The following is a 16,711-nucleotide window of genomic DNA, read 5'->3' on the forward strand; positions in this document are numbered from 1 at the left end:
CTATCTAGAATTTTAGTTTTTTTTTCAGGAAAATCCATCAAAAAAAGAAATAGTATGATATTGAATATTTTTTCGTGATGGCCGTTTAAAGCGGCCAGAAAAACTTATGTCAGTTGAAACAAACTTAATCTACCTTTTAAAGCGGCCAGAAAAACGTATGTCGGTTGACACAAACTTAATCTACCTACTAGTTCCTGGAACTAGTTCCGCGGAACTATCTAGAATTTAAGTTTTTTTTCAATAAAATGCATCAGAATAAGAAATAGTATGAATTTGAATATTTTTTCCTGATCCTGGAACTGGAACTATTAATGTAGTTCCATGTCCGTGAGCATGATTCATAAGAAAGTAGTTGTGGTTTTGGTTTGTGAATTTTTGGCGCTCAACTGTGTGTGTGTATTGTGTATTTCAAACAGAGACAGAGATATATTCGCATTCGTTTTGTTTCTTGTTCCTCTTCTTCTTTCTCTCTTTTGTGTGTGGCTGTGTCTGAACGATGGAACTGTTTAAATTAATTTTAAAGAACTAGTTGAACTAGTTCCGAGTGAGGAACTAGTTCCAGGAACTATTTGGCTACGGAACTATCCAGCACTAGTCTGAAACGCGTCTGAAACTTGTCCGAAACGCGTCCAAAACGTCTGAAACTTGTCCAAAACGCGTCCAAAACACGTCTGTAACGCATCCGAAACGCGTCCAAAACGCGCCTGAAACGCGTCCGAAACGCGTCTGAAACGCGTCCAAAACGCGTCTGAAACGCGTCCGAAACGCTATTTGTTATTTGTGAAAACTATTTTCTCTAAACAATATCTACCACACAAATTCTTCGGCACGCCACAATAATTTATTTCCACCATCAAGTAGATCAGTGGTAGAAGTAGAAGATCATGTGGTAATTATAGTACTACACTCAAAAAATTTCATGTGTAAATAGTACTAATAACTGCGTACATTCTACGAATTTTATTCGTGGTTTTCAGCCACGAATGTTATTCGTAAAATGGACGTTTATTAGTACTTTTACGAATATTTTATTAGTATTCGTAGAAAATCATGCGTACATTGTACGAATACTATTAGTAGATTTACATTCCCATTCGTACATTGCACGAATAATTTGTAGTATTTACTAATGCTTTTCTCATTCATTCGTACATTGTACAGCACTATTCGTATATTGTACGAATAGCATTGTAATATTTACAAATGGCTTTACTAATAATTCGTACATTGTACAGTGCTATTCGTATAATGCACGAATGTTATTTATTGTAGAACTTTCCGCCATTGGTTTTTTTCCTGAAATTTCTTGAAATATTAATTGTTGAAATAATTACCCAAGCATATAACTGTACTTCAAAACTATAATAATTTATTGCATACATTTTTTAAAATTTATTAGTTTTTGGACTTAAATATTATACCACATGTATTCCCTGGTGTTCATATTGTTTTTCTTGGAAGACCACTGAAAATATATACATAAACATATAACATTGAAAATCGCTCGAAAGAATGTCTATACTTACAATAAATATTTTAGAAAAGTACTTCTAACCAGAGAGGTTTTGATATGGTCCGCCATTTGCCAATAGGTAAAGCTGATTGTTGATGAATTCTTGATGCAAACCTTGGAAGAATATTCTAAAATGAAAGTTAAAAGGCAAAAAATAAATTAGGATTAATGAAATAAGCTATAAAGGACAATGATTTAATCTTAAACATAGATTACTCACCCGATTTTTGTTGTGATTCTGGTTGTTCAGTCGATCCTTGGTTCTGTAATCACTTCAAACACTATTTTTACAAACTTTATGTTACTAAATTATCTAATTATATTTTCCGTGAAATATAGGCGATCTACTAGCGACGACACGCGTATAGCAACTAACTTTTTGATGCTATTTAGGAATGGAAAATGATTAACAAATAACGGAAACAACGGATATTTCGGTTCAAATTTGGTACCACTCAACGAATTATTCGTATATTCTACGAATAATGCGTACAGGCACCCTACGAATAAATTTCTCTACGAATATTAGTATTTATTTAGTAAATAGTACGAATTTATTAGTAAATACTACGAATACAATGCAAGAAATTACGAATGCATTCGTACGAAGAATTTACGAATGTTATTAGTTATATGTACGCAATAATTCGTACAATGTACTAATAAAAGTTGTTTAATTTTTGTTTACGAATAAAATTAGTACATTGAACGAATAAATTCGTGGATATTACTACAGTTATTCGTAAAATTTTACTAATGCATTCGTAAATTTTCTACTGCACGAATACTGCGTGTATTTTACGAATATGCGTACAATGCACGAATATTTTTGTTACGAATGCCATTCGTAGCCGTTTTACTAATAAATTTTTTGAGTGTAGATCAACTCATGAGTAAACTACAACCTCCAATGGAACGGGGCTAATGTTTAATGATTTGCAAACGTTTTTTTATTCTTCTTTTTTCTTATTTTTACAAATACAAATGTAATGCTGTTTTTTATTGAAGGTACAACTCCAAGAAATTTTGTTTGTTCGTAGTCGGGGCGAGGGGCCCCTAGCTGAAGTGGGGCCCCTAGCTGAAGTGGGGCCCCTAGGCAGTTGCCTAGTTTGCCTTGAGGCTAATCCGGCACTGGCTTGAACTCCAGCGAATACTAGAAACAAGGCAATAGCCATTGTCACAAAATAATTTGGATTCATGGTGTTTTTGCTGAGAAGATTATTTTATGTAAAAAATGAATATTTTCAAACTGATTTACCACAAAGTTGAAACATGTTTTTATAGCTACAAGAAATCTTGAATGAACAGCCATACCATACTAATAAGCGAAACCAACTTTGACGTAAGGCACGTGTATGAAATTTCATGCTTAAGGTCACTTCCAATTCAATTTCAATTTTCTTTTTGGGATTTGATTTGAAAAATTCAATTTTTCAATTCAATCAATTTTTCAATTTTTTAAAAATCAGTTGCTTTACAATTTCTTATGCAAGAGTTTGGCATTTATGTTTCAGAGTATTGAATTTTCTATTAAAATAAAAATTTGTTACGCACATGTTCTGCATCAAAGTTCGTTCCACTAATTACTATAATTTTATTAAATTTGGACCTTATACCCATAAACTTTTTCAGATTATTTTTCAAAACTATAAAAGCAAATGTTTATTTTGAGTTAAGTCAGTTCAAAAATATTCTTTTGGCGTATCAAGTAAACTTCGCAGCAAAAACAACATGAATCCAAGTTATTTTTTGACAGCTGTCATTGCCTTTTTTCTAGTATTTGCTGGAGTTCAAGCTGATAATGACGATGGTCTTCCAACACCATGCAGTGAATTACCAAATTGTATGCGTTATGGCAGAAGAGGATAGAATTTTTTTAAATAAAAATTAAAATATCACAAATTTTGTGATATTCTGTATAAAATTTTGTGTGTGTTTTTGTTTTCAATTTTTTTTTGTGATTTTCTTGGAAAATTCAAAAATTTTGTTTCCTTGATCTCATATCCCTTGATAAAAATAATGGGTTCTTTATTTTAACCCTCATAAAGTCAAATGTGTCCCAAACTTAAAATTTAATAGAATTAAAACACTAAGAGACAAAATAGGCTAAATAATTAGGTCCTGCAGTTAGTTAATGAATATAATTTTCAACTTATTATATTTTGGAACACTGTATTCGAGGGGTGAGTCTTTGTTTATGGTGATTTCAAAGTGACGTGTTTTTGATTTTTTTTTTGTGGAATATTTTTGCCTGATCAATAATTTTATACAGTTATTTAAATGGTAATTATGTTTTGAGTAAAATTGAAGTAAGACAAAGAAAAAAAAAATCAAAAATTTTCAACATAGTGGGAATGCCTAATGATAAAATTAAATTTACTCAGTTTCTTAGTTCTCTTCTGAATATATGGATGAAATCCTCTTAAACTCTAATAATCCTGTAAGAATAGACGAAAAAACCAAATAAAGACAAGATTTCGTTCAGGTTAATTTTTGATCAGGTTGATCCTGAAGTATTCTCCGTCCACTAGGCCCATTATAAGGGCTCATCTATCAGCTTTAAGGCTCTGTTCCATGTCTTAAACAGCTAAGAATATTTTAGGACCTTCAGACCAAGCCAAATTTGTTCAAAAATGGAAAAACATTTCTTTAAAACAAATATGTGAAAATTTTGCTGAAAATTTTTTCGCATACCAAAAGGTTCTACAATTCATGATTCTTAGAACGATCAGTCATGTTAAATTTTATTCCACTAAATATTAAAGACGTTAAATATTCTATAAATCATGGCCCTGAACATGAGCCAACGTTTTGTAAAAATTAATATTTACAGGATTTTTAAATAATTTTCCACGCCACAGCCTTTAGTTTGTCTTAGTCATAATTTTACCAATAATAAAATACAAATATGAGGATAGAAAAGCATAGCCTTTTTTATTCTAGACAAAAATCGCTCAAATATTACTTTCGTAAAAAAAAATTAAATAATCTTTAAAATTAAATGAATTGTAAGAAAAACAAAACTGTTTTTGTTGCTGATAATTGAATTTTTATTCAATTTTATGTTTAACCTCTTCTCCCAGTAGCCATACAACTTGGAACTTCACTACATGGTGGATCACCTTTCCAAGCACCAACTCCTGAGAAAATCACGCACAAAGAAACAGCGATTGTGCAAAGAAATCCTGGATTAATTTTTTGCAATATTTGTTTACGAATGATGTTGTCGAACTGATTTTACTAATATCGTTACTTATTTTTATAGCAACAACTTGCAACCATCAAAGATGAGAATTTTCAAGCTAGTGAAAATAAAAAATTAAAAATAATTAACCTTATAATTTAAGCTCCTAATTATAAACAGTAATTTTTTTTAATTGCGGAAAAATTGAATTTATTGCAATAAAATTGCAATTTTTAATGAATTGTGACATGGCCATTTTTCTTGTATAAAATAAACAAACCAGAGGAATAATATTAAAAAAATACTTTCAGAAAATAGCATATTACAAGTCCAAAGTTAAATAATATCAGGAAGGATGAGTTTTAAGTTTCTTTTTGGTACCTTGGTTTTGATTTGTGCAATTTTTTCAGGAGTCAATTCGCAGTATTTTCCAGAAAGAGCAAAAAAATAAAATGACATAAGAAATATTTGAAAAAAAAAAATATTTACTTACTGATTTGAATAAATAAAATGTAAAAAAAAAATGTATACCTAAATTGTTTTTTTTTTTTTTTTAATCTTGCATAAAAAAATTGAAATGCATAGTTTTGGATTTGTTGGGTTTGTTGAAATTTGAAAATATAGCTTTAAAAATTTTGATAAATTCCCACGAACTTTCTTTTAGAGACGGAGTTTAAATGTACATATTTCTCAAGAAATGATTTTCCAGAAAAACACTAATAGTTCAGCCAATAGGAAATAAAATGCACGACTGGGGTCGCACTTACTTGCTCTTGCAGTTCAAAGCACTTTTATGTTAGTTTACTTGTAGATTTTTAAAAGCTGGCTCTATATTTAGGGCATAATATTGTTAAATAAAAAAAATTTTCTATTTGACTTTTTGGAAAAAATAAAAATGCAGTTTTATTTCAATCGCTTTGAATATTACGTCTACAAAATTTAATAAAAATCCTTAGAGCCGTTTTCGAGTTATTTGGTATAATATGTATGGGAGGTACACTTTTTTGACTTTTTTGAGAAAAACTAAAAACGCAGTTTTATTGCAATTGCTTTGAATATTACGTCTGCAAAGTTTAATCAAAATCGTTAAAGCCGTTTTCGAGTAAATTGGTTTGAATTGAAAAACTTGTATGGGAGGTACACTTTCTAAGCGAGATATAAAAAAAAAAACAAAAAAAAACAACTTTCAGAATTCTATAAAAATCATCTGTACCAAATTTGAAGAAAATCCATCCACCCGTTTAGGCTGTGGATATATGTACAGATGGACGCACAGACACACGGACGGAATTGCGGGATGTTGGTTTTGATTAAAACCTCAATTTTTTTTTCGACACGAAACCAATACTTGCCCTATAGAGCAAGTAAAAATCTGTGAAGTCAGAAAGTTAAAATTCAGTACTGAAAACGTGTTTAATCATAGGACGAATGTCAGTTTGTCTAATGTTTGGCTTTGTGGAGCGTCCGCCATTTTGGAAAATTCGTAATTCTCGAGAACGACTTGTCACATAGAAAAGGTTTCAAAGACCATTATTTTTTTTCTCCGATTCATCATATTTATATTGTTACATCGCGGTTAAATGTATTTCTACAAATAATGTTAACTACCATAAGGGTTATGTTGAAAACAAAAACCGGAAATGACATACTTTGCAGTGCTTTTACTCTGAAAGTATGAATCCTCTAAAAAAAAATGATGGGTATGAAAAAAAAAGTCCATACAACAATTAGTTCTAGAGATATCGAGGATTACGTGTGTCAAAAAATGGGCAAGACCAATTATATAAAAACTGATATTTATGTTCAAAATAAACCCCTTCTTAATACTAGATCTAAACTCTTTTCTACCGTCACAACTGTTTTCAGATATTTTAAGACTTTTTCAAATTTTTTTGGACAGGATTTACAAACATAAATAGGGGCGTTAGTATAGGCGTTTTTGAAGTGTATATTTAGCGTGTCGATCGGTCTGGACCTAGCTTTAGGGTGTGGTTAATTCTTGAAATGAATAAAACAACTTTTAAACTACCTGGTTAGCCAAATGAGATGTGATCTGAGACTCTTTTTTTCTGAATTATAATTCACATTCACTTTCAACCGAAAAACATTAAACCAGTAAAATCGAAGAACTTTTGATAATGCGATTTAAATTAAAATATAAGAAAACTTACTTTTTTCGTCAAAGAAAAGAATACAAGAATATTTGAAAATTTTGAAGAATATTTTTTATTTCAGCAACATTATACAATATCTAATACTTGTTTTATACTGCAAAAAAGTTTTTGACCAAATTGATATGAGAAACCATGATGATTATCCTGCTTTTTAATTCATTTTATTACTTGTCATCTGGATTGAATGGTGGAGGATCATGCTGAGCTTGAGCTGCTCCTAAGAAAATTGCAGCAATGGCAAATAGTGTAGTGATATAATAGTTAAGATGCATGGTTTGACTTAAACTTTGTTTTAATAATTTTCTACAAAATGTAAAGGCTTTTATACTAAAACTGTAGCAATATTTGCATTTACCATTAAATTAAACATTTTCTACGCATGTTAAAATGTTTTGTTTAAAAAAATTGACAATTTTTCATGCTTTTTAGACTTGGTTCATGGTTATTATAACGACCAATTATTAGAAGAACAATAATATCCTAGACAAAACTAAACAAGAAATTGTAGATGAAAGTTCACAAAAAGGTTCGAAAATACTTTCAAGACATGACAAATATGCGTCGATGAACTAAGTAATCGGTGCAATGTAATTGTTAAATACTAATTGACTAAATTTTTAAAAAATCTCTTCGGCAATTAAAAATATAAATGATTGCCAAGGCGAATTATTTTCAATTTTAATTATAATGAGAATGAAAATTTGTATTCCTACGGTTAGGAGCTTTGGTTTACAGTAAAAACAATTTACTGCTTTAAACTCAAATCAGTTCGTTAGAAATTTTCATAGAATACAAAAAAAAAAAAGACTGGAAACCATGAAACGAAGTTATTTCTTAGCGATTGTTGTTGCTGTTTGTGGAATTTTCACAGAAGTTCAATGCGGGTTTATACCAATTCCAGAATGCAACAATCCACCAAATTGTATTGTTTATTATGGAAAATAAATTAAAAGTCAGTTCGAAAAATTTTGTTTTATTTTTTTGTATATATTTTTTAATAGTTTTGATTGAACAACATCCATATCCTAAATGCTGAATAATTTGACAAAATAACGACAAAACACCTTTTGGGTGATTCGACTGGATTTGAACTACGAACGTGGAAGAAGTTATTTTTGCTTCAAAATATTGTATTTTAAATTTAATAAAATTAAAAAATATTTCAAATGACTTAAAATACTGCCTTTATTTGTATTTTATCTTGAATATTGATAAAACCACTCATAAACAATCAACTTATTAATTATTTTAATATTAAAATAATTATATGTAGTATTTTTCCGAACATAATAATAAGAAGCTACAAAGTTTTAAAAATGAAAAAAAAAAAAAAAACATATGAAACGTTCTTATTTTCAAGAGATAATTTAAATCAAAAAAAATAGAAGGAATAATAAAAAATCTGTCTCGAACAAATTGAAAATCTTTTTGTTGTTTTCAAACTCTTACTAATACAAATTTTAGTTTTTTTGTTCAATACGGATTTGGAACTCTCTAAACAGGTTTGAATAATGTTCTGTTATGTTATTCTACAGCAAAAACTTTTATTAAAATCAAAGGAATATTTCGACTTTTTTGAGTCAAGATCCTTTACTTCCTTGTTCAAAATAGTTTCAAGCTTTTTATATTTATTAGTGAAGGGTGTGTTTTTCATAATAATTTCAATAACCGAAGAAATTGGCCACTATGATGGGCCGTGGATTCTTAACCTACAACCAAGAAATCTGGTAACTATTATTGAGTGGTGTTCCATAAGGTTCTGTTCTTAGACCACCTTTTTTTTTGTATTTAATACAAGAAAACGCATTTGCGAAGCTTCACTATTTGCGTACTTCTTTAATTCTGTAGTGAAAACAAAACTTGCAAAAAAAATATAGTAAAAAGGGAGAATATTCGTGCTAGATAGTTGTTAAAAAAATAAATAAATAAGCAGTTATAATATTCAATAAATGAAAAAGTCAGAAAATTTTAATACTCTGTCACAAAATTTGTGATTAATTCATTTTTATTTAGACAAAATTTCTATCCTCTTCTGCCATAACGCATACAATTTGGTAATTCACTGCATGGTGTTGGAAGACCATCGTCATTATCAGCTTGAACTCCAGCAAATACTAGAAACAAGGCAATAACAGCTGTCAAAAAATAACTTGGATTCATGTTGTTTTTACTGCGAAGTTTACTTGATTTGTAAAAAAAGACTATTTTCGAACTGATTTTATTCAAAAATAGAACACGTTTTTATAGTAAAATTTTACCTGTGAATATTCATGGTTATTAGATAGAAATTACTAAAATTGGTTGGTGGAACGAATTTTCAAGTATAACATGTGCGTGAAATTTTTTGGAATATTTGTTCAATTTTTTGTATCCATAATAATTATTTTATATTTTTTTTACAAATTTGTCACAAATAATTCCAAATTCATTAATTCTGCTTCAAAATAATCCAACTATTTAAAATTTTTCAAGTGTTTCCAATTTCCGCTAACAAGCGTACAAAATTCCTAACTCGGCTAATTAAAAACCTCACTTAAATGTTTGCTATATAAAGAAAAGCAAATTTCTTCTTAAGTCAAATCAAAAACTTCAAGTATTTTTTTTTCGTATCTCAGCAACATGAATCCAAGTTATTTCTTATCAATGGCTATTGCCTTGTTTCTAGTATTTGCTGGAGTTCAAGCTGATAATGACGATGGTCTTCCAACACCATGCAGTGAGTTGCCAAATTGCATGCGTTATGGCAGAAGAGGTTAAAAAATAATTATTACTGAATAAATTTATTCAAATTCTTGTAACACAAATAAAGTTGTAAATTTTTAAAGAGCATTCAATTCATTGTGTTTAAATTAAAAAAAAAAAAAAAACAATGTTTTTTCACATTTCAGAAATTTTGAGTTTTTCTTGTTTACTTTTTTTACCTTACTTTATTTTCATTAGGCTAATTGATTCGGTTCAATTAAACTATTATAGTTATAGTAAATAGTTCATAATCATCACAAATACAAATAATAATTTATCATAAAAAAGAAAAATTCCTCATGTGAAAGTAATTGTAATTTTTCTATTCATTATTTTTGAATGCAACAAATTCTTTAACGCCTCGTGTCTATATAGTTTATAACTTTGCATGTAAATGCATAGATTTTGTTTTCTTGCTTCATTCCAACATAAACTTTAAATGAAAAACAAATTAAAACTTTTTTTTTGTTTTTCTCAAAAAAAAAAAAAAAAATCAGAGAGTTGATGAAGAAAAATGCGTGCATGGTAAAATAATGTGCTATCGTTCAAATCACAATAATAATAACCAAAACAACAACAACAACATCGAAAAAAAAAACATTCAAAGTAACACCCAACATTATTTACTCGCGGAGGAGGCAGATAGTTTGTAGTTACATCAAACATTAAAGAAGCAAAAGTATGTTAACACAGTGCAGTCATAGTTGTTACGTGCGTCACGATTGTGGGTAACTTGCAGCTATACAAACACTTCGGTTCGCTTGCTTAGAGATAGAAATTTGATAAACTTAAAAGAATGATAAGATATTCAAAGTTTTATCAAAATTATAAAAGTGATTCCCGAGCAGAAATTATTTTAAAAGCTTCAAAGCTTTCTTTTATAAGAAAAATCTAAGAAATGTATTTTTATTGAAGTGGGTCTCATCAAATGATCCGTACTGTAACATGCCTGTAGGCATTTTTGCAAGAATGCACTCGAGTGCATTTAAACTACAAATGAAATGAAAACCACTCAAGTGTTAATAGTTTTCTCTTCTTCTTCAATTTTTTTTTTTTTTCAGACTGAAAAACTAAAAAAAATAAAAATAATTGTAAATTTCCTGTACCATTTCCCATCATCACCATCATCGCAAAACGTCGATGATTAAAACTTATTTAAACTTTCTGCTATAAAATTTTACATTGTTTTTTAGACATTTTTGTCTTAAATCAAAACATTTTCCAACAATGGGCTTGAAACATGTTGCAATGCCGGCTTTTATAATTTTTAATTTTTTTTTTGTTGTTGTTGCCATTCATTAAATGAAAGTATAGTTGCCGATGATTATGTGTGTTTTGTCGAGGGCCTTGATGTCTATTTAAAAACTTAAATCAAACAAAATGTTGCTACATTTTTTTGTTTGATTTGTGTGTTTGATCGTGAAACATCTTTCACTTTCAATATACACATTCTTTTGATCATCTTCTCAGATATTTACAAAAAACAAAAAATTCCTCCTCAAAATGGAATGCAATTTTTCATTAATGACGTAATTGTGTATAACAAAAACAACAAAATACATTAAATTCCTAATTAGGCCTTTTTATAAATTAATGACCATCATCATAATGGCGGGCGGACGGAAAGACGGACGTTGAGCTTAAGTCTCGTTTTGATTGGAATACACAACATACCTAGGCTATACCTGTAATTTCCGGTCACATCATGGGATGGATTTTGGGAGTCTTGATGGGCAAAGAAAGTCATTAACTTTTTTTTTTTTTTTGTTATAGGCTTTCATGTAGGGTTATCTATATTTTTGTTGGAAAATTGGTTAATAAAAGGTTCAAAAGTTGCATTTAAGGTTATGTGAAGGTGGGTTTGAATGCTCACTCATCAATATTAATTAAGAGCTTAAGTGTAACTGGGACTGAAGATAAGATTGTGTAATCTTTTTGTATTTTTTGTTTGGGGAATTTATGAGATTATTTATGGGTAAGCCTTTTAAGCTTGGGAATGTAAAGTTCTCTAAATAAAAATGAGAGTAGGTATTTATATGTTGTGGAAGCACCTTGATATTTGCATGTACAATTGAAACACACAAAATTCAAATTGAATGTGAACTATGAAAGACAAAGTGTGATATCCTACCTATGAAGGTTTTTCTATGACTTTTTTTCCCTGAGCATTTAATCTAAAGCTAAACTATTAAATGCAGAAATAATTTTTTTTTAGCAAAAGTGAATGTGAATTATGAATGCCAATGAACAAAATCATATGAGTTTTTTTTTTTCAAATTTTAAAGTTATGTGAAGATTTATAATGTTTGTTTCATTTTGCTCTCTTAGTACTAAATAAGTACCAACTAATAACTGCACCAATCAAAAGACATTTTGTAGAAAAAGTGGATGTGAATTATGAGAGCTAATAAGTACAATCTTATTATAAAATCATTGTATTTTAGTAGCAATTATTTTAATATCTTCATTTAATAAATACCTTTACCTGGAATAATCAGAAGAAAGTGTTATATCTTCTAGAAAAAGTGACTGCGAATTATGAATGATAAAGTGTAAAATCATATAAAGATTTATAATTTTTATACCTCTTCCCTTTTTTGTCCCTAGGCATTATATAACTATCATAAGCAGATGTTATATAACTATCATAAGCAGATGTTATATTTTTTTGTGCAAAAAATGAGTGTGAATTATGAAAGGCAAAGTGCAAATTCATATGAAGATTTTTATTTTTGACTATTTTGGCCACTTTTTGTTCATGTGCTTTAATAAAGTACCTACCAATAATTGGAGAAATTTATCTTAGCAAAATTGAATGCGAATCATACTCCATTGACTGGCTGTTGATTCTTATTAATACAGTCAAAGGGCAGCCAAAGTCGCAAAAAAATATAATTTCTCTCCAAAAGCACTATCTATTATTATTTGCCCTTTTACTTCTTACATTCATATTTACTTAGCTTTTCATAATGCAACAAAGGGAATACTAATAACCTAATTATTATTATTTTCTTATTCCTAATAATTTTCTTTTCTCATTTGTGGATCCAAAAATTGCATCTCTAAAGCTATCAACTTATCCCACTTCCCTGAAAAAAAAATCTTAAGAAAAAAAAATTGAATTCAAGATGCTCTTGAGTCCAATGCAGAGGATAGTGACTCTTAAAAAAAAGCTAATTCCATCTCACGTCTCGTCGTTCTCGTTTTATTCATCGTCGTTGCAATTGCTTCTGGTTTTTTTTTTAGAGAAGAATCAAGGTAGGTAGCAGTTTAAATTTTTAATTTCTCGTTGGGAGAGAAAAAATCTTGACCATGTCTTCCCTCTTGGCCTTGTTCACCTTGTTGTTTAGTCTCGTTATAATTTCTTATAAGCATTTTGTTCCTTTAATTTTGTCTTAGTTTTGACGAGAATCTCCATTGAAATTTTTTTGCTCATTTCTTTTTCATTATCTTTGACTATTTTCATGAACCCACAAAGATCAAGCAAAAATGAAATATTCATGCCAAATTCTCATAGTAAATTTTTACACATTTTATTTAATTTCTGTTTAGGAGTTGCTAAATAACCGTAGCATTGACACAATGGCACATGGAGGAATGTGGAATGTGTTTAATGAAAAAAGTGAATGTGAATTATGAAAGGCAAAGTATAAAATCATATACTAAGAATTTAATTTTTTTTTGTCGTTTTTGTTTTCTGAATCAACCTAACACTTTTTCTACAAAAAATTTTTTTTATCGTCAGATTTGGAATATTGATAATGTTTCATAGAAAATAAATGTGGAATGTATTCAGAACTATGTTAAAAAAAATTAGATGAGTTTTGAGACAGACTCCTTATTTCTTTCTTGATGATATATATACCCTTTTTATAAAAATCTAATTTTTTTTTACTATTCACTTTTCCATAAATTGAAAAATAGTCCGTGAAAAAATGTGGAACCTATTTGGTAAATATATACAATTCACACAATACCAATACTATTTGAAAAATCTATAAATCAATTTCAAAAATACTTGTAGATCATTCATAAAAGAACAAAAATATTCCAAAATAAAAAAAAATCAGGTGTGAAAAAATGTGGAACGTATTCACACAAAATTTTTGTTCGTTCTTATCATAAATATTGGAACCAATGACTTATAGTGATATTAAATATGAATTGGTTCCACAACTATTATTTTTATGTTCACAGCATGATGCGGCCAGCCAATCAAGTTGTAAAGAATATTAGGCCATGAAATTAATTTTGGACTAAAAAATTCCTAATTTCTTTTGATATTTTTATTGAAGACAAAGTCACTTTCACTGGAACGGAAATTGACAAAAATTATGTCTCTTCTGAATTGTAAAAATAAATATTTAAATTTTATGAATAATCTTAAATGATTTTCATAAACTTCTCTTACGACATCAAAACAAGACATCTTTTTCTAATAAAGATATGACCGTTTAAGTCTATGACAAATGAAATCCATTTGAATTATAAATCAATTTACAATTTGGTCCCATTTTGAAGAATGAATAAAATTATAATAAATAATAATAATGCCAAAAAAACAGTGGCCCAGATTAAGTGGACTTTATACTATCAATGATATCAAATAAGGTTTTATGTGAGTCTGTTTTTTTTTAGTGCGAAATATTTATTTATTTTTCACAGTATTTTTGTTACTTTTTTATTAAAATTATATGACGAAATACAGTTTGTGTGATTAAACATTTTTATTTCTGGGGCACTATATAAGAATATCTGAAGCAATCAAAAAACAATCGCAGAAAAAGTGGATGTGAATTATGAAAATTGAAGTGTAAAATTTTATTATTATCTTAAATTTTTGATTGTTATTCAATTTTTGGTTCACATTTTGTTAGTTCTTATGACTTGTAAAGTAAATTCAGTAATTAGTAAATACTTTATTTCTGTTACAAAAAGTGACTGTGAATTCTGATTTTTGTTCCTTTTTTTTGGAGCAATGAAAAACAAATATAATTTTTTTTTTTTGATAAAGTGAATGTGAATTAAGAAGAGCAAACTGCAAAATTACCAGCAAATATTCCTTCTTTACCTGCTCCACCTAAATGGAACCTGAATTTTCAACGTTTCCAAAATTAGAAGGGAAGAAATATTTAAAAAACAAAGTTTATACAACCGACTTTTTCAATTCGATGATTATGAATAAAAACTAAAACTAAAAATTTCCATACGATGTTACTCTTTGACTTTCATAATTCACATCCACATTTCTACAAAATAAAAATATTTTATTTCAATTTTTTTACTTGTAGGTACTTGTTCACTGCACATGCACACAGAACAAATAATGACAAAAATTATAAATCTTCATTTGATTTTACCCTTTGTCCCTCTTAGTTCACATTCATTGTTTGCAATCAAGATTCAAGACATTCATTTATTTCATAATCTTAGCTCTATTTCATCTTAAAAAAAATTCAAAATCACTTGACAAAGAAGGTTGATAACTAAAAGAAAGTTCCCACGTTATTGTCACCAAATTTCCTATAAATAACTTGAAATCTCTTAAAGTGAAATGAATGCCAAATTTAAACCCCAAAACCATATTAAAATCAAAACTATAGACACCATTGACTATGGTGACAAAGTACCTAATCCAATCTTCGACGAATTTAACGACAAAACATGTTTTTGATTAGAATCAAAAACCAATAACAACAAAAAAAAAAATGTGCAAAAAGACAACAAAATGAGTCTACAATGATCGTGACCTTATAAATTTTATGTCGCAGCTTCGAATAGTCATCCCCATGACAAGACATTCCAAACAAACTTACAAAAAATAAATACCTACTTAAAACAACAGACTGTCCACGATTGGAAAACACTTTCACTTCGAATCATCATCGTCATCATCATCCGCTGAGGTCGGTGTATAGCAGTTATCGTCATCATCATGTTGCAGATGTTTAGCAACAACATTTTTGGCGGTGGTGGCGCTGGGGAAGTTTCTTTTTTTGATGAGGGTCTTCCTTTGGTGTTCAGAAATTTGATAGATAATAATTTCACCAAACTGACCTTTTGCAGAAAATTAATAAAAACAAACTTGAGGTTCTAAGGGCAACCTACATCAAATGACATCCACAAAAATGTGGGTCAACAATGCTCTCGTGTTTCGTGTACACTCATCTCAAATTCCAAAACAAGCTCCAAGCAGCAGCAGCAACAACTTGTGTATCTTTTGTATTTTATTATCCCACCAAAAGATCGCGATAAAAATGACTACCACGACCAACGACGACGAAGAAATAAAAATGCTTCCGATTATACAATAAGGCGGCTCCTCTCTTCGAGCTTCGAGAAGAAGACAAGTCCAACAACGATGACTTATACCACGAAAAAGAAGTAAAATTTCACTTTCACAATCGATACTCTATAGAAATGGGCGCTTGCGCGCCTTGAGCTTGTTTGAAGGCTTCTTCAGTCCATATTTTATAATTCACAACCAACAAGATGCTAGAAGATAATAATTTATCAGTCATGAATGCGGACTGCCGCAAGTTTATCGTCACTCTTAGTTAACACATTTTTGTCTTTTGCAAAAACTGGATCGATGCTGAATGCGTCATTTTTTCTTGCGCAATTCTGCGAAAGTATCTCAAAGTTCCTCATAGTGGACAATTTACACGAGAGTATTTCATCAGCAAAGTGATTTATTAAAAATTCTCCATAAGTTGACAAGAAAATAAAAAAGAAATTTTCTGTGTGTTGCGCCTCGAGGCTTTATAGGGTCCAACCAGTTTTGCACGAACTTGCAATATGCCATAAAACTTTAAACCGCACAACAGCAACAACAACAAATGTTGCACGATTGAGTCAGCCGGTTGATAGGGAAGAAACGACAAACGACAAGTTAAAAAGAAAAGAAGATGATGCTAAATATTTTCACTTGTTGCATTCCAGCGCGAATACTTGACTCGTTTGTACATCGATAAAATAATAGTTTTGCCTGTTTTGTTTGCCTTTGAAATTTATTGTAAGGCACAGGTTTGGGAAGTTTCGACTTCTTTTTGGGGGAGCCTTCGTTATCTACCTTCCACAAAATGTTTGGTTAGGTTT

At 29.5% G+C, this 16,711-nt stretch overlaps 1 protein-coding gene across 1 annotated transcript in view; it reads left to right on the forward strand.

Annotated features, from left to right (window-relative positions):
• Positions 1-9,490: 9,490 nt before the first annotated feature.
• Positions 9,491-16,711, forward strand: part of LOC129915235 (putative mediator of RNA polymerase II transcription subunit 26) — a 28,480-nt gene continuing 21,259 nt past the window's right edge. Inside the window, exon 1 of the mRNA XM_055994715.1 lies at positions 9,491-9,587. Coding sequence (XP_055850690.1) covers positions 9,491-9,587 — 97 coding nt within the window. The remainder of the gene's footprint in view (positions 9,588-16,711) is intronic.

This window comes from Episyrphus balteatus, chromosome 3 (assembly GCF_945859705.1).
Source record: "Episyrphus balteatus chromosome 3, idEpiBalt1.1, whole genome shotgun sequence".
Taxonomy (NCBI): domain Eukaryota; kingdom Metazoa; phylum Arthropoda; class Insecta; order Diptera; family Syrphidae; genus Episyrphus; species Episyrphus balteatus.